The 18,196-nt window shown below is 51.3% G+C and overlaps 1 protein-coding gene and 1 non-coding gene across 2 annotated transcripts; one reads left to right on the top strand and one right to left on the bottom strand.

The window, feature by feature from the left end:
- Window positions 1-565: 565 nt before the first annotated feature.
- Window positions 566-13,135, top strand: LOC138850400 (NBPF family member NBPF6-like protein). Its single transcript, XM_089299388.1, has 8 exons — window positions 566-743; window positions 3,368-3,452; window positions 5,919-6,154; window positions 7,376-7,427; window positions 8,254-8,408; window positions 10,250-10,357; window positions 11,079-11,198; window positions 13,035-13,135. The coding sequence occupies exons 1-8, from the start codon at window positions 566-568 to the stop codon at window positions 13,133-13,135; spliced, it is 1,035 nt and encodes a 344-aa protein (XP_089155514.1).
- A 4,079-nt stretch (window positions 13,136-17,214) lies between these two features.
- On the bottom strand, window positions 17,215-17,286 carry TRNAQ-CUG (transfer RNA glutamine (anticodon CUG)). The gene has a single exon. It is a non-coding gene; the product is annotated as a tRNA-Gln (tRNA).
- Window positions 17,287-18,196: the final 910 nt, after the last annotated feature.

The raw sequence follows: 18,196 nt of genomic DNA, 5'->3' as shown, positions 1-18,196 counted from the left end.
GACCCCCCCACCTTCTAGTTCTGCTATTGTGACTTCAGACCATTCCCTGGCAGCCTGGGGCCTCTGGCCACACTCCTGCGGCAGCGTCTGTGTATGGGCAGTGCCTTCAGCTCAGACCTCTGGCATCTTGGGCCTCACATTTGTCTCTAAGGAGTCTGCGAGTTGTGGCTGCTGACAAAGTTCCTCCCAAAAGCAAGTTAGAGTGAGATCTGCATTCCTGACTCTCTTTACACCCCCTCTTTGATGTGAAGAAGAGTTACAGAGATACTAATTGTATCTGGTATCACTCACACCTTAGAGCTGAGCAACTTGGTGAGTGTAGGAGCTTACCAGGCAAGACCACCGTCAGCAGATTGCACTCCCGTGTGTGTACTAAGCAAGACGACTGTCAGCACAGTGCACTCACGTGTGTGTAACTAAGCAAGACCACAGTCAGCACAGTGCACTCATGTGTGTGTAACTAAGCAAGACCACTGTCAGCACAGTGCACTCACGTGTGTGTAGCTCATTATTTGTGTGGCTTTCTCCTGTCCAGGCTCTGGCTCTGCTCTGACACAGCTTCATCATGGCAGTACCTCCCAGCACTGTTCCTGGCACAATGGCTAACAGCAGTGTCCTGGACACCTACTACGACCTGCGGGCCAAGCTGGAGAGGAGCCAGCAGAACGTCCAAGACCTGAGAGAGAAATTCCTCACTGCCAGAGCTACTGTTTACTTCCTGGCCAACCGCCTGCAGAGGCATGGTAGGTCTGCAGAGCCACAGGCCCAGACTGAGAAGTGGGGGTTCCCTTCCTCAGAGAAATGGACACTCTCTACTTTATCTTCCCTGTTCTTCGTCAAAGTAAACTCCTGACTGTACTCTGGGTCGGTAGGTGCCTGTATTTCATCCTCAGCTTGCCGCAGTGGAGAAAACAGAGGCACAAAGATGAAAGTTTGCAGGGACAAGGTAGGGAGGAGGAGACTAAAACCCCAGGTGAGGCAGTAACTGCTTCTTCTGGCTCAGGGACCTGTGTCAGCTCCTAGGAACCAGGGCAGCACTGTGCGCTCCACTGTCTCAGCATTCAGTTCAAACACTTACTAAGCACCCATCTACAGGTAGCTTCACTTGGCCTGAAAGGGGTAATGATACCCGCCTGCCTTCAAGGAGCTCGGGACTGTCTGTTCCCAGGCATCTGGCACTGAGAGCAGCCCTGGCAGGCACAGAGGGAAGCCCTAATGCCTGCAAAAGTTTCTTTTCCCCAGAAGTGCAGAGAAGCCATTGCTCACTCTCTGCTTACGAGAAGGCCATGTCCAGCAGACTCTGAGACCTATGCCACCCTTTCTGTCTCACCCTGCACAGGAACTTTGCAGATAGCCAGCAAGGGCAGGTGGCCCTCCAGGATGTGGCCCCCAGACATGAGCATGAGGAGAACAAGGCCAAGTGCAGAAGACTGCAGGTCTCAATCGCAAGCCAGGCCAGTGTAGGTGCTGGCTCTCCGTCTCCATAGCCAGCTTTGCCATTCGGAAATCCACTGGAAAATCTTAAAGCTGCTAATAATAGAAGGAAGAGGGGGAGGCTGTAGTTCCTGAAGTGTACACGGGAATAAGAGCTTGCGAGGGCAGGGATGCTACAGGAGGGCACCTGCTACACTGCAGTTGTTTGCTTTCAAATTTCTACCATGATTTTTCAATTGATCAGTGTGAGTATGGGAGGGCTTCAAACCTGTGATGTGGTTTATTGTCATACACAGTGAACAGTGAAAATTACAGCTTCCCTGACAATGAAATGCAAAATTATCTTTAAGACATCGCATTATCAAAAGTATACTACAATTAAAGGTGGATATCTCAGGGTTTAGGCTGTCACTTGGGACACCCACATCCCCTGTTGGAATGTCTGATTTCAGTACTGGCTCCTCAGGGCAGGTGTCATGCCCAGTGGGCTATAGTGCAGCTTGGGATGGCTGCATCCCATGTGGGAGCGCATGGGATATAGTCTTGCCTTTGCTTTCTGATCCAGCTTTTTGCTAATGAGCCTGGGAGACAAAAGATGATGGCTCAAGTAAGTGAGTAGCTGACACCCTCATGGAAGACCCAGATGGAGCTTCAGTGTTCAACCTGTGCCCAGACCTGGCTGTTGTAGGCATTTGGGATCTGACTCAAAGTATAGCAGATCTCTCTTTAAAAATAAAAGAGGGGCCGACACTGTGGCATAGCAGGTAAAGCCACTGCCTGGGGGGCTGGCGCTATGGCTCACTTGCTTAATCCTCTGCCTGCGGCACCAGCATCCCAAGTGGACACCAGGTTCTAGACCCAGTTGCACCTCCTCCAGTCCAGCTCTCAGCTGTGGCCCGGGAAGGCAGTGGAGGATGGCCCTAGTGCTTGGGCCCCTGCACCTGCGTGGGACACTAGGAGGAAGCACCTGGCTCCTGGCTTTGGATTGGCACAGATTTGGGGGGTGAACCAACGGAAGGAAGACCTTTCTCTCTATCTCTCTCACTGTCTCACTGTCTCACTCTATGTGTCAAATTAAAAGAAAAAAAAAAGCCACTGCCTGCGGTGCTGGCATCTCATATGGGTGCTGGTTTGAGTCCTGGCTGCTCCACTTCTGATCCAGCTCTCTGCCTGGCCTAGGAAAGCAATAGAAGAAGGCTCAAGTCCTTGGGCCCCTGCACCCATGTGGGAGACCCAGAAGAAGCTCTAAGCTCCACACAAAGAGAGAGAATTTTCATTCCTTGATTCCCTGCCCAAGTGGCTAAAACTGACAGGGCTGGACAGGCCAAAGTGAGGAGCCCTGCATCCATGTCTCCACTTTGGTGGCTGGGTTCCAAGTACCTGAGATATCTTCCATTGCCATCCCAGGAGCTCACTAGTAGGAGCTGGATCAGAAGTGGGGCAGCCACGCCTTGAATCAGCGCTCCCATATGGGCTGCAGCTCCCACGAAAGTTTTTTAAATCTTCAAACTATTCGGGGATTACTGAAACTCCACACAGGAGAACCATCAGTCCTACAGTCCTTGGTGTCCTCCCAAACAAGGAAATCACTGCTGCAATTCCCAGGTCAATGTTTCATTGAAGAAGCCCCAGGGCTTGCTGCTTGCAGTGGCCCATGACTTAGATGAGGCCTAGGAGATGTGAGCCCTGGCATTGCCTCATTCAAATCCAGTCCTCTCGTCACGTTGCTCTACCTTCCATGAGCTTCTCGTTCCTCATCTCTAAACTGGGGAACACTCAGGAGTCCAAGGAGTACAGGAGTGACAATCCCTGCACATAGCCTGGTGCCTGGGTTTCCTGTGTGGTGGAGGGGACTGTGCGTCCTCCCCATAGACAGTGACCTCGGCTGCATGGCCACCTGTCCGCTGAGGAGGGCGCGACTCTGTTTCCTCAGGGTGTGAGGAGTACAAAGACCTCATTGCATCGGTGCTGGAGGAGAAGCCTGACTTTGAGGAGATGCGATCAGCTGCGAGGCTGGGGTAAGGAGCAAGTCTGTGCAAGGAGAAGTGGAAATATCATGGCTGAACCGGACCAAGACTATCAGTGGGGTTGTGGGGTTGGGGTGAGGTAGGGCGTGGGGTTCTCCATGAAATAACATATGGGTAAAACGGATCAAATGCCTGGGTAGGACACAACAGTGCATGCCCAACTGTGTGTCCCTGACCCATTTTCTTAACTTTCCTGGGCTGGCTCACCTGTAAGAGGAAAGTGCTGACAGCATCTCCTGCAGAGGTTCTCGAGGTCACACTCACCAGTACAAGTGGTTGGCACCATCTCTGACACACATGGAATCTCAGTGATCTGCTGTACTTGCTAGACTTGCTCTTTTTTATAGACATGGTGACTGTAACTAATGGCATTTTCTAGAAAGATTTATTTGTGTATTTGAAAGTCAGAACTACACAAAGAGAGGGAGAGACAGATGTTGGGGTGGGAGAGATCTTTCATCTGCTAGTTCACTCCCCAGATAACCTCAACTGCTGGGGCAGGGAATGGCCAGAGTTAGGGGCCAGGATCCTCTTCCTGTTCTCCTACATTGGTTGCAGGGGCCCAATCACTTGGGCTAGATTTTGCTGCTTTTCCCAGGCTGTCATAGCAACTGGGGGTCGAACCTGTACCCATACTGGATACTGGTGTCCTGTCAGTTTAACATTTACACCATGGCACGGGCCGCATTAATGAGCTTTCCTACAAGAGATATTTTCCAGCTTTTACAGATATTTTCTTTTTTTTTTTTTTTTTTTTTTTGACAGGCAGAGTGGACAGTGAGAGAGAGAGACAGAGAGAAAGGTCTTCCTTTGCCGTTGGTTCACCCTCCAATGGCCGCCGCGGCCGGCGCTGCGGCTGGCGCACCGCGCTGATCCATGGCAGTAGCCAGGAGCCAGGTGCTTTTCCTGGTCTCCCATGGGGTGCAGGGCCCAAGCACCTGGGCCATCCTCCACTGCACTCCCTGGCCACAGCAGAGGGCTGGCCTGGAAGAGGGGCAACCGGGACAGAATCTGGCACCCCGACCGGGACTAGAACCCGGTGTGCCGGCGCCGCTAGGCGGAGGATTAGCCTATTGAGCCACGGCGCCGGCCCGATATTCTTTCATTTTAAAACTATTTCCTCTCTACCAATTTTTTAAGCACTATAGGGCTATTTAGTAAGTGCATAATTGTGCAGCTATTGCCTGAAAAATGAATTATTACTTTTCTCAAGGCCAGCATTTCCCTTCCTAGAGAGTTTCTAACATAGGGTAGATTGTGGCATTCAAACTGTCATTGAGCACTTTGCTGAAGTGATCCTATACAGTCATGTGTGTAAAACCATGCAAACAGAGATAGGACTTGGAAGGGGGTACAGGCCTGAAGCCCCTGTTTGATTCTCCTGTAGGCCTTGACTTGCCCCACACTTTGTAGCGTTTCTAGGGATTAGAGATTGACAATGTGAGAACAACCACTTGGCTGACAGAAAGAGAACATTCAGGCATCTGATAGGGTGGGTGACTCTAGAGGCTTGGTCCAGCTTCAGGATTCTGTGGTTCTCAGCATTAACTGGATGCCCCATGTGTACCTCTACTGAGTGCTGTAAGCTGAATAACACATGGCCATGTCTGTCCAACAGAGCTCACATCCTGTGTTGGGGCAATGAGAAATGCTTCAGGCTTTAGAAAACAAGGAAATCTCACAGAGATGACACAATCGTCATCTGAAGCTCGTGTACTATCTTTGCATTCCTACTGGTTATCCTCATCTTCATGACATTCTTTATTTATTTATTTATTTTTTGGTCAGGCAGAGTTAGTGAAAGAGAGAGACAGAGAGAAAGGTCTTCTTTCTGTCTTCTTTCTGATGGTTCACTCCCCAAATGGCTGCTACAGCCGGCGCTACACTGATCCGAAGCCAGGAGCCAGGTGCTTCCTCCTGGTCGCCCATGTGGGTGCACGGCCCAAGCACTTGGGGACAACCTCCAATGCCTTCCTGGGTTACAGCAGAGACCTGGACTGGAAGAGGAGCAAGCAGGACAGGAACGGCACCCCAACCAGGACTAGAATCCGGGGTGCTGGCACCGCAGGCAGAAGATTACCCTAGTGAGCCTCAGTGCCAGCCTATCTCCATGTCATTCTAATGAATGTTGCCTTCATGGCCTTTATGGGACTTCCCACCTCTCAATGCCAGCAGGCGAGCTTGCCCAACACAGATGTTCCTGGCCCTATTGGCATACTGCTTGCTGTTCACTACATGGATGTGGGCTGAGGTGAGGGACTGAAAGGGCATCTTAATCATAGCAAAAACAAACAAGCACAGGGCCTCTGTGCACATTCCCCCTGCCAAGGCAAGCCTCACAACATACACCAGCATGCACCGTGGGCACTGCCCTTCGGCAATTCTAGTGGATGGCTCTGCCGAGGCTCCTGTGAGCTGTCATTCAATCTTACATTTCTGTCTTCTTCCCTACCTTAGCGGACAAGACTCCCTAGTTCAGGCTCGGGCCAGAGAACTCACCCACTTACGGCGCAAGATACAGGAAGGGAGAGAGGTCTGCTCCCTCTTTGCCCAGCACCTGAAGGACACGGGCCAGGCTTTTGAGGGCCTCCTCAGGAGCACGGACGTTGCCCGCCACCTTGGACAGAGATTCTGTGAACAGTTGGCCCAAGGAAGCCAGCTGGCAGAGAGCCTTGCCAGAAAGCTCATGGCGGGTAAGTGGCTGCAGCTCCAAAGGCCCTTCCTCCTCCAGAGCGCCTCACAGGAGGGAGAACCATGCCCTTACCGCCCCAGCTCATTCTTTTGCTCTTGTCTGTGGCACTTAATCCACATGCAGTTTGGACTTTTCAGAGCACTCAGGTAATTCCTTCGAGTTATTCTTTGCAAGGTTCCATCTACAGTCAGTAAGAAAGAGTACAGAAGACTGACTTCATCTTGATGAGCATGGCAGGAAATAGACCTTTTTTTTTTCTTTTTTAGTTTTCAAAGGCAGAGTTTCAGAGAGAGAGGGAGAAGATGGGGAGAGATCTTCCACCTGCTGGCTCACTTCCCAGGAGGCTGCAGTGGCAGCACTGGGCCAGGCTGAAGCATGAGCCAGGAGTTTCATCCAGGTCTCCCATGTGGGTGGCAAGAGCCCAGGCCATGAGCAGGAGCTTGATCAGAAGTGGAGCAGCCAGGAATGCAACCAGTGGCTCTATGGGATGCCAGCACTGCAGGCACTGGCTTAGCCCTCTACGCCCCAAGGCTGGCTGCCAGATCTCATTTGTGAAATGGCTTTTCACTGGATGTAGGATTCTAGATTTAAAGTTTTGTTTTGCTTTTTTTCTCCAAGGATTTACTTATTTATTTGAAGGCAGTGTTACAGAGAGGTAGAGAGAGTGAGGTCTTCCATCTGCTGGTTCACTCCCCAAATGTCTACAACAGCCAGCGCTGTGCCGATCCGAAGCCAAGACCCAAGAGCTTCTTCTGGGGCTCCCATATGGGTGAAGGGTCCCAAGGACGTGGGTGGGCTTCCATTGCTTTCTCAGGCCATAGTAGAGAGCTGGATTGGAAGTCGAGCAGCCGGGTCTTGTACTGACCCCATAAGGGATGCCGGTACCACAGGCAGCGGTGGCTTTACCCACTATGCCACAGCGCTGGCCCTGAGACTCAGTATACTTTCAAATCTAATTTTATACATATCTTACTTCCTGTGAGCTGGAAAAGAAAACACTGTAGACATCGTAGACACACATCGGGAACACCCTGTGCAGGGGATAGGAAATCCTTCCAAGGCTCTGCTATCCAGGTGAACCCAGAGGCCTCCTGGGGCAATTCTCCCAGAGCTTTCTGAGTATACACGCAGAAGGTTCAGTCTCTGATCATAGAGTCCCATGTCTGTGATGTCTGAATGGGCCTGCTTAGTTTCTGACTCGCTTTCTGTTCTCACTTTGCAGAGAATCACAATGATCAGAAATCTGGAGACAGAGAGGAGACCCTGGCCCAAAGGTAACTCTGAATGGTAAAGGGGCTAGTGATGGAGCGAGGAAAACTAGACAGGATTCCAAAAGCAAGGAATCCAAACAGAGGTCAAAGTTAACACCCTGAGCAACAAACAAAGCCAACCCAGAGACTGCGGATGGGACCTCTTTGTTCATGGATTTACAAGGATGTGTCCTGTCTCCAATGGTCACCTGCTCTACTGGGAGCTCATACATTGTTTCCATTTATTAGTAACGTGTCAAGTTCACTTTTAGTCAGTCTGACCTAAAGGGAAACAAAATAGTGGCCCTTGGTTTCTGTGTGATTTTAAACCTTCATGAGTGAACTCCAAATTCACATGCCTGATCTTTCTGCACAGTTTTCCTGAGATTTGTTGGAAGATGTTTCATACCCAGAAAGTTATCTTGAAAAAAAAAGCACAGAAATGACATCAAATATCTTGAGAAATCTAAAACTTGGAAGAAATCAGGGAGGTTTTGCTGTCTCGGGAGCCAATGTTCAATGGGCCATTTCATGTAATATAAAATACAATGCTTTATTTACACATCTCTGTTCACTGTTTTGGGTCTCTAACTGGATTTAGGGCAGTTCCTGAGTCTGCTTCTTCACACTGAGCTATGGGTCAGTGCACTGAGCACCTGCCGCCGTCTCTACCCCAGCTCTAAGCACACCCCGCCCCATCAGAAGTAGATGCTACATTTCCTCTTGATGCGATGGCCTCTCTGGTGTTCGTGCCACTTCCATGAGCTTCAGATCAGGACCTGTAATGAGCTTTGCTTCCAGGTTGCCTCAGTTACCTCTCTTATCTTGCCTCTCCCACCAGGCCCCACAGAGAGCACCAGGGGGAGGGAGGGAGTGTGGAACCTGAGGACGCAGTGGATGAACGGTATCTGACTCCTTCTGGCCAGCGCAACTGTGATCAGCCTTCCAGTAGAGACACCGTCCTGTCTGAGGCACAAGAAGCCACCTCTGCTGAGGACGCAGGCCGTGAGTCCTCCCCTTGTAAATAAAGTACAGCTCAAAACCTTCCAGTAGCTTCTTCCTTCTGCATGCTCACCACTTCTGTCTGAACTGAGCTGTAGCATCTGTGTAGACAGGCCTAGAAGCTTCTCCTTGAAAAGGCATATAGGCTGAAAACAGCGCTGGGCTCAGGTGTCAAGTGCAGTCCTGGGTGGGTCAGATGATTTTCAGTGTTCCTGGTTGACATCTCACCTGAGTCACCCTGCCACCACTGGCATAGACCATCTGATGCACGCACAGTGGCCCATAGAGGAGAGTGAAGGGAGCACGGGAAAGTTTCAGCCAACTCCACAGTCCATGTACACAACCTGCCTCTATTGGGACAGCTCTTTTCCTGAGATGGTCTTTTTTTTCCCAGAGTTTTCTATTGGTTTGAAAGGCAGAGTTACATTCTGGCAGAGAGGGGCAGAGCGAGAGAGAGAGAGAGAGAGAAAGCGAGAGAAAGAGAGAGGTCTTCCATCTGCTAGTTCCTTCCCCAAATGTCCACAACAGCCAGAGCTGATGTGATCTGAAGCCAGGAGCCAGGAGCTTCTTTTGGGTCACATGCATGTGCAGGGTCCATGGACTTGGGCCATCTTCTACTGCTTTTCTAGGCCACAGCAGAGAGCTGCATCGGAAGCGGAGCAGCTGGGACTAGAAAACCTCCTCCCATGTGGGATGCCACTACTGCAGGCAGTGGCCTTACCTACTATGGCACAGCACCAGCCCCCCGTGCTTGAAATGGTCTTGATAATTATAGTCCGTGGATGGAATACCTGCATTTTCCAACCATGTAGGAATGCTGCCAGCCTTGCTCAGTTATCAGGCATCCTGTCCCCTTTCCTCCTCCCCAGGTCCGATCAGAGTGACAGTTGAAAGGTGATTTTCCTGAAGGCAGGTCTCTGATGCTGCCAACCCCTGGTAAATGGCCACAATGTCACGCTTTGTGCAGCAACACAAAGTTTCTTTTTTTCCCCCCAAAACATGGGTGGTTTATTCTCATTGCTGCATTGCCATCCAAACCAAGAGCCAACATGTCTGGTGAAAGAAAGGCCATGAGTAACCGTGGTGCCAGCAGCATGCTCCCCTCCCAAAACCCCCCAGGGGCCAGAGCACCTCCTGCATGGACAGAGGAGCCCCCTGGGCAGCAGCATCGCTGGTGTGTGTTCAGAACACAGCTTCAGTCTTTGTCTTCTCTCTCTTGATGTCCAGCTTCCCTTTTTTGAATTTTTGTGTATATCCTTTTCTTGGCAGGTGAATGAGACTGTGTTAATTCACTCAGGACCCACTGGGCTATTTGCTTAGCAATATAAACCCCGTCAGGCTTGTCTTTCTCCCTCTCCTTCACGTGGCAGGTATAAGTAGGTGCCCTTTATTACTCAGATCATCCTCCTAGGAAGGAATCCCCATTTCCCTTTCACATTTCACCATGAGCTGCAGAGGAAGTGTTCACCATGTATTGAACTGGTCTGGGCGAGGTATGTAGTAGAGGAAAGTATTTCTAGTTCCTGCAAGTCACACCGAGGAGGTGGCCACAGCTTCCGTGGGAACCGTCTGGCCTTACCTAGAGGCTGTAAGGTCTTTGTTCCTCCTCTTTGCCTCTCCTCCACCTCCCATGCCCTTGGGTTGAGGCAGCCCTGTGAGTGTGCTCAGTGCTTGCCCATTCTTCACTTGAAACCCACCCAGGGACTGGTGTTCTCTGATGAGAGCATGACGTAGGCAGAGGGGTAGGGAGAGTCAGGGATCTTGTACGGCAGCCTCTGGCTGTCCCATAGTGACAAAGATTCTTCCTCCCTTCCCTCATTTCATGTCCTGGTGGACTGCTGCAGAAGATGAGATGCAGAAACTACAGCAGCATCTGAAGGAGACCATGGTGGTCAACGTCAGCCTGCGACAGATGCTGCAGCGTCACCTCAGCACCGTGGACAGAGACAGCGGTAGGGGGACCAGAGGGGCCTGAGTCTGGCAGTGGGTGTGTTTCCACAGGCAGGCCACTGGGCCAGAGCTTCACAGAATCTAAGCACATGTTAGACCTGCTTCACCCACTTCATACAAATGGCCTGGCTAGAGAGTGAGCACCAGTGCTGTAACTCCTATTCTGGAAGCCACCAAATAGGCTTAGGTAGAGACTTGACCACGCTAAACTCTTCCTCCCACTTTTAGCCATCTGACCTCCAACCGTGTTCATGCCTCTGACCCTGTGCACGGTCTGCGTCTGTCAGCTTATGTGAGTGTGGTTCAGTAAAACCCAGGTTTCTGAGTCCTGCCTTTATCACTCTCCTCCGCTTCCACTCTCATCTGCCTCCTGTGTCTCGTTTGGTCCTTGCTCCTAGGGCTCCTCGTGGATCCTAGGGTTCTTCTGCCTCAGCCCTCGCCTTCCACTGCTCTCATGCCAAGGCCACCATGCTGCATCATTGGGCTGGGCCCCAAAAGTGTGATCGAATCTCACACACAGCCCAGTCTTCCTCATATTGCAGCACTGGGTGTGAGAATGATGTGAATGTGCTGGAGCTGGGAAGCAGGTGACCATGAAGCTTGTTCCCCATCAGCCTGTCAGTGCAGCCCTCAGGCCCTGCAGTGGAGTTCAGGAAATTAGCAGGAAGCCTTCCCTTAAGCAAATGTGAATGCCTTGCCTGACTGTAATTCTCTCCTGGACAGGATGCACCTCCAACCTTTACTGGCAGGTCCTGGATTCCATTGTTCAGCTGTATGATGAAAACAGGGTCCTCAGGGAAAAATACCAGAGACTCCCAGTGTGCAGGAACCCTGCGTGCAGAGGTAAGTGGTGAGGGCACAGCGGGAGGTCTTTGAAAATGTTGCCTTCAATGAGTCTTCTCATGAAAGAAACTACACAGAGAGCTTTTAGGTCTTCTTCTCCCAAAGAGAACCCAACAGCAAGGAAACCAAACTTACAGGTAATAGCTTCTGGGTTTGCAATTGCCTCCCCTACAATGGAAGGAACAAATCAAAACCAAACCCCCAATCCTTCCTTAAGAAGATGGGTTGATGGGAAACATCTAAGGTATGAGAAATGAGCACTTTTCCACTTTTCATTTTTTTAAAATTTTTTTTGACAGGCAGAGTTAGACAGTGAGAGAGACAGAGATAGAGAGAAAGGTCTTTCTTCCATTGGTTCACCCCCAAAATGGCTGCTACAGCCAGCGCACTGTGCTGATCCGAAGTCAGGAGCCAGGTGCTCCCTCCTGGTCTCCCATGTGGGTGCAGGGCCCAAGCACTTGGACCATCCTCCACTGCCTTCCCTGGCCACAGCAAGAGAGCTGGACTGGAAGAGGAGAAACCGGGACAGAACTGGCGCCCCTACCTGGGCAAGAACTGGGATTGTCGGCACTGTGGCTCACTAGGCGAATCCTCCACATCACATTTTATTAAAGAACCTTTTGTTTAGTTCCTGAAGATATCCCTCGAAACGCCCTGAGGAGAAATTACCTTTGCAGAATGTTGCTTTCCCCTGGGCACAGGGGCACCAGCCGAGAGCTATGCCTTGCTCTTTACTTGGCAATTTCCCTTTTTCTGCTTCTGCTCACTCCTTTCCCCCACCCCTGCCTTCTATCTGTACAAGAACATTGACAAGACTCACCGGGCAAAGCCTGTTCCTGTCCCAGCCAAAGTCATGCTCACCCTGCAGAACATGTCCAGCTTCCTCCAGGTGGAAGCCCTCCCTCTGCCTTCCCTGACATTCTGTGATGAAGAGAACCATGTTGGTGTCCAGCTCTGGTTTTCAATTCTGAGTCATGTGGGTTTAGTCCTTAGCCCCTTTTTACCATGATCTTCTCACAGTCTTGTTCTTGTCCAAGGACCCTGGTGGCTCTCACACTGTAGGGCTCTCCCTGTGGCCCCACCCTCCTATGAAATGGATTTAGGAGAATTTTCCTGCAAATGTCTTCTCTTTGCTGTAACAAGTCTGTGAATGTGCATGTTTGAGATATGACTCTCATCCCGGGACCTGACAAAGACCTTTATTTTCTCTCGAGGGGTAGCACGGAGGGTAAACTGAGGCTGAGGAGGAGCTGGTGGGGGTCTAGCTAACTAACCTGCAGCAGCAGCTGAGAGCAGGGCTCTCGGCATCGGGAGGTGCTGGAGCCCTGTGTCCCACACCACGGGCAGCTAGCATACTTCAGGAGACTCTGACTTGCATTGCTAACGCCACCATCTCCTTCCGGCCTGTGGTCCACTCCTGTAACTTCTCCCCTTCCCCACAGTCGGGCTCCCCCTGGCCTCCATTTCCATCAGCTCCAGCACCAGCCCCAGGCAGTTGTCAGCAAGAGCACACAGAAGATTATTAATGAGTTGTTTTTGTTTGTTTGTTTATCTATTTCAGGTAACAACTGAAGTATTAAATGACTTGTTTAATTTCAATACCAAAAGTTAAGTCACCAATAATTCTCCAATTGATGAGAAAATAAAACAACAAAGCAAGTCTAAATCAAAGAAGTCACCATCTCTGAGAACCAAATTACACCGCAGGACCAATGGACCCTTTGCTTGGGGAAATCCCAGCCCTTCCGTCTGCAAATGTGATAGCCCCTAAGACACCAATGCCCAGATCAGGAGAGGATCCTCAAAGGCCCTCATCCTTTTCCCTCCCAACTTCAGCCTGGAAAGAGCAAGGATTTGGGTCCAGGAACGGGCAGAAAAAAGTCCCTGCAGATGGTTTACCAGCTCTCAAGCTCATGTTCATTTTACTTGAACAGTAGGGTTTATAAACCTCAGAAAATAAATTTTATTTTACATACATTTTGTTGCCTATCTTTTTTGTACAAGTTGAAATTAAAACTTTTATTCTCCAGCTTGAAACAGCAATGTTAATTCTTCTTTTTAAAGGTGTTTTTATTTGGAAGGCACAGTGACATGCACACACACACACACAGAGTGAAAGAGAAAAAGAGATAATGATAGAGATAGAGATATAAAGAGAGAGAGAGAGAGAGAGAATCTTCACTCCCCAAATGCCTCCAACAGCCAGGACTGGGCCAGGTGGAAGCTGGCGCCATGAGGCCAGTCAAGGTCTTAGTCCTGGCTGGCAAGTAACCCAGTCTGTGCACCGTCACTGCTCCCTCTAGGCACATTAGCAGACAGCTGGACTGGAAGTGGAGGCAGGTCTGATACTCGGCTCTGATACGGGATGCAGGTGTTCCAGTGGCAGCCCAGCCCATGGCACCACAATGTCTGCCCCTGAACTCCCATCTTTTTTTCTAATACTCAGATTAATTCTTTTTATTAAAGATTTATTTATTTTATTTGAAAGTCAGAGTTACACAGAAAAAGGAGAGGCAGAGAGAGACAGAGAGAGAGAGAGAGAGAGAGGTCTTTAATCCGCTGATTCACTTCCCAGTTGACTTCAATGTCCAGAACTGCACCAATCTGAAGAGAGGAGTCAGGAGCTTCTTCCAGGTCTCCCACGCAGGTGCAGGGGCCAAAGGACTTGGGCCATCTTCTACTGCTTTCCCAGGCCATAGTAGGGAGTTAGATTGGGGGTGGAGCTGCAGGGTCCTGGAATGGTGCCCATATGGGTAGCCGCACTGCAGGCAGCAGCTTTACCCGCTATGGAACAGCGGTGGCCCCTAAATTCCCATCTCCATAGGTGCACTCCTGTATACTACAGAGTGGTAGCACCAGTCCAGGTGCATCAATCATTCCAGAATCAAATGTCACTAAGTCCCTGGGATTACACAGAAAAACTGCATTGGGTCCCCCACTCTGACAACTGACATAGGTCAGGCAAGAAATTCTGTGTTGTAGGAGGCAGGTCTGTAGGGTGTGTAGGAGAGCAGGGTCACACAGGTTCACTGCTAGAAAACCCAAGGCAACAGTCATAAAATGTTTGCAGAGTCTTGAGAGGTCGCTCTTCACTCCTGACGTCGAAAGTCTTCCAGAGGACTCCAGATTTCCATATAAAGGTTTCAGTGTAGCGCACAGACTGAGACATGTGCCCAGATTGCACTGGGCATTTCACAAACTTCAGTCTTGTTTTATTTCTTTTTTTGAAGCTAAACTTTTCCTGTCCACTGACTTGTCTTTGGCAATCCAACATAAAGCTGGACATCTTTGAAACACAGGAAGCCCCAGGCTTACCAGACCTCTAGGCTAGCAGGCTGATTCAGGTAAGCACCAGGAAGACACTTCCCCCACCCCCTGGTGTGGGAGGGGCCTTGGATGAGAGTGTGCTGCAGATGGTGATCTCCATGTGCTGGTTCAGTGAATGCTGACGTCCATCAGCGACAAACATAAGGCAGAGCCCCACAGTTTCCATGCTGGGCGTCAGCCGGCTCTTCTCAGACTCCTGTTAAATTTTCATGCACACTTTCAAAATCTCATTTCTTACTGCACTGTAGTGATGGAGTTTAAGCCACATAGTTGTGTAGCCTGGGGTGTGTTGCTTGTGGGACTCGTCAAAGTGACAGGGGCCTGAGTGGAAAATGGAGATGACAACAGCAGGCCCAGAGGGAGAGTTGCGAAGACCATGGGAGCATAAAACGACCCTTCCCTGACCGGGAATCAAACCTGGGCCGCGGCAGTGTAAGCGCCAAATCCTAGCCACTAAACCACCAGGGACACACAGCAAGCAGTGTCTGGTCTGTTTCCCTAGCAGCAGAAGCTGGGTTGGACACACACATTGGAGAAGAACTAATCCATGTTACCACACCTGGGCCTAGTCCTGCCTTCAGGGAAGCCCTGGGAGGCCACCCCCTGCAGATTCCCACCAAAGTGTGAACCACACTGGATGCACCAGGAGCCCTTCCCACAGACAGCCAGGTGCCAGGCACTCTGGCATTTGAGATTGATGGACATGGTTCCAGCTGCCACCCAGCCACGTAGCTGCAGCTGCAGGACCTTGACCCTGGCCCTTTGCTTCCATCTGGCAGTCCCCTGCCCTGGCTCAGCAGATCCTTTTATGGGGACCTGGAGGACTCATGAGTTTGGCTTTAACAATTCATATGCACAGAAAGAAGTAAATGAGAAACTTGGACAAATTTCAGAAGTAAAAAAAGCATTCAGATCCATGCCTAATTCCTCAATCTAACCCAGTACACATTTTTGATTCAATTACTATGAAAAGGAAGGAGAAAAAAAACCCCTTTCACATATAGCTTTGCTGTAGGCCATTGCTGAAAGTTCAGAGTTGCCCTCTATGCACTAAACGTCAACTGAGCACCTCAGATGCAACTTCCCCGAGGGATTTTGTCAGACTCGTGTGGTCTTGTGTCTGCCTTTCGGAATGCAACAGGCACAGCAATGAACTAGGGCCTGGTGAGGTGAGGAGAGGGCCATGAGGAGATGGCAGTGTCCCGCCCCATGAGACTTGCCTGGTCCTCTTTGCTGGGGCAGCATAGCTTCGTCTTGGTGGAATTGTTACTGGGGAAATTGCAGGGTTCTTGTCTTCGCACAAGAATTCAGGTGTGAGACAGAGAGTAGTGGGAGGTAAAATAGCAAGGTTTATTAGGGCAGGGACATCCGTAAGGACGGATGGGCACCTCTCCAGACAGAGCCTGAAGACTGGGGCGGGGGCGGGGGGGGGGAGGAGCGAGGTTACATCTTGAGTAGAGAGATTACACCTGACCAGGCCAGGAGGGCAGCTCAGCAGAGAGGCAGAGGGCTGAGCCCAGTCCAGTTGAGGCTGGGGGTTTTTAAGGAGATGGGTCTTGCTTCCCCACCTCTGCTCCTCTTGTAACAAGGGGTTTTTTCGATGTAAATAGAAAAACTTCTATCTGAGTTTTCTCTTGAAGGTCTGCAACACTGCAGGCAGAACAGTCAAAGACTTCTCTGTTCCAGACTCACTTGCCTATTATGCTCAAAAGAATTTTTTTTAATTTATTATTTTGACAGGCAGAGTGGACAGTGAGAGAGAGAGACAGAGAGAAAGGTCTTCCTTTGCCATTGGTTCACCCTCCAATGCCCGCCGCGGCCGGCGCACCGCGCTGATCTGATGGCAGGAGCTAGGTGCTTCTCCTGGTCTCCCATGGGGTGCAGGGCCCAAGCACCTGGGCCATCCTCCACTGCACTCCCTGGCCACAGCAGAGAGCTGGCCTGGAAGAGGGGCAATCAGGACAGAATCCAGCGCCCCGACCGGGACTAGAACCCGGTGTGCCGGCGCCGCTAGGCGGAGGATTAGCCTAGTGAGCCACGGCGCCGGCCTGCTCAAAAGAATTTTAACAAACATTAGAGCACAAGAATGTTTTTCTTCTTTCAATGAAATATGCCTTTTCTTAACATCATCTCCCTTGCTCCTCCTGCCCAGAAAGCATGGGTGTCCTGGATAAGTCTTTTACCCACTCGAGTAGGTCCGACCCAGACTTTGCCGGGATCCAACCCAGACTCTGCTATACAATGGTCAGTGAGCATGCCGGGATATAAATCCACGGTCCAGACCCCAGCATTTCCCACCTGTCCCCGATAGCCATGGGTGATTTCCCCACCGGCTCAGGTTTCAGCCTCAGCAGGGCCAAGGGCAGCCTGTGTGCCTCTGCCCCTTCGTTCATGGCGAGGGCAGGAGCCCCAGCCTCGCCCAGGATGGGGATCCTCCAGATTGGGTCATTTCCCTGGGGACCGGGCCGGTGTAAAGAACCCATTTCTGGAAGGCGGACTCCAGAGAGTGCAGGAGAGCAGAACAAACCTGCGAGGTTCCAGGTGCTGCCGGGGACAGGAGGCATCGAGGCCCAGAGCAGTCCGAACCCTGCAGAGCTGCCTTCTTGTCCCTTACAAGGTGGAAGACCTCGGGAGCGGTAATAAATCCCATTGAAACAGTCAAAATGACAGTTCAGTAAGTTAAAGGCAAAGGTCCCACCGAGATTTAAACTCGGATCGCTGGATTCAGAGTCCAGAGTGCTCACCACTACACCATAAAACCGAGATTAAGACCTACCTGCTCTGGAGGCCTGTGGTCCGCAGTAACTGCCAGGCGCGGGCTCCTGAGGCGAGAAGACCACCTGGCTGCCCTGCGGCTGCCCGACCTCCCTAAGCACCGGTGGCCTGCGTGGCGCACATTGCGGCTCCCGCTTACTTCTCTGCAGTGGCCGGGCTCCGGAGCCCGAAACGTTTCCCTTCAAAGCCGGCGGTTGCCCGGGGAAGGTTCGGTCCCTGTGCCCTGGGAGCCGAGTCTCTGTGGCGCATTCAATTAGCGCGCGGATGGTCTCAGCTTCAGCTGTTGAGGCCATTTGGGGAGTGAACCAGAAGAAGGAAGACGTCTCTCTGTGTCTCCATCTTTCTCTAATTCTGTATTTCAAATAAATAAATATATTAAAAGAAGAGAAATATGTAGGGAGAGAAAGAAAGGAAAGGAAACCTGAAAGCATTTCCCTCTTGTAAATCTGGCAGGAGCGGGTTGACTTCATGCAGATGAAGCCTGTGCCCTGGTATCTTCATGAGACAATGTGGTGCCTTTCTTGTCCCCTTCCGGCCGCCATCGGTCACTTCCCCCATCCACACAGGATAACAAACCCCGCGTTTCCACGAACACGTTTAGGGTCCTGCTGGACAGAGAGGGCAGTGTCCGTTCTCCTGCGGGAGCAGCACGGGCGCCAGCCTCTGGGGAACCCGCACTCCCTGCGGCCCCGCACGCCTGCGCCTCGCCGTGCCCCCGCACGTCCCCGAAGCAGCCGCTGGAGCTCCTCCTCGGGACGCCCCGGGAGCTGCCGGGTGCCAGCCGCTCGCACAGGAGCCGCGCAGCCAGGGCCCCGCCACGGTCCCTGGGCCCGGGACAGGCCTGGCAGAGGGTGAAGCGGAGGACTGAGCCGACGAAGGCCTGCAAGGACAGCACA

The sequence above is a fragment of the Oryctolagus cuniculus genome, chromosome 7, assembly GCF_051225735.1.
Source record: "Oryctolagus cuniculus isolate XC-2025 breed Fujian yellow rabbit chromosome 7, ASM5122573v1, whole genome shotgun sequence".
NCBI lineage: Eukaryota > Metazoa > Chordata > Mammalia > Lagomorpha > Leporidae > Oryctolagus > Oryctolagus cuniculus.
This window is presented reverse-complemented; position numbering and strand designations above follow the sequence as displayed.

Bases quoted from the DNA above. Each gene is read 5' to 3' on its own strand.
- LOC138850400 (XM_089299388.1), top strand. From the start codon at position 566: ATGGCAGTACCTCCCAGCACTGTTCCTGGCACAATGGCTAACAGCAGT. The intron at 8,409-10,249 runs GTGAGTCCTCCC...GGACTGCTGCAG, and splicing joins CTCTGCTGAGGACGCAGGCC to AAGATGAGATGCAGAAACTA. The intron at 11,199-13,034 runs GTAAGTGGTGAG...TCCCAACTTCAG, and splicing joins CAGGAACCCTGCGTGCAGAG to CCTGGAAAGAGCAAGGATTT.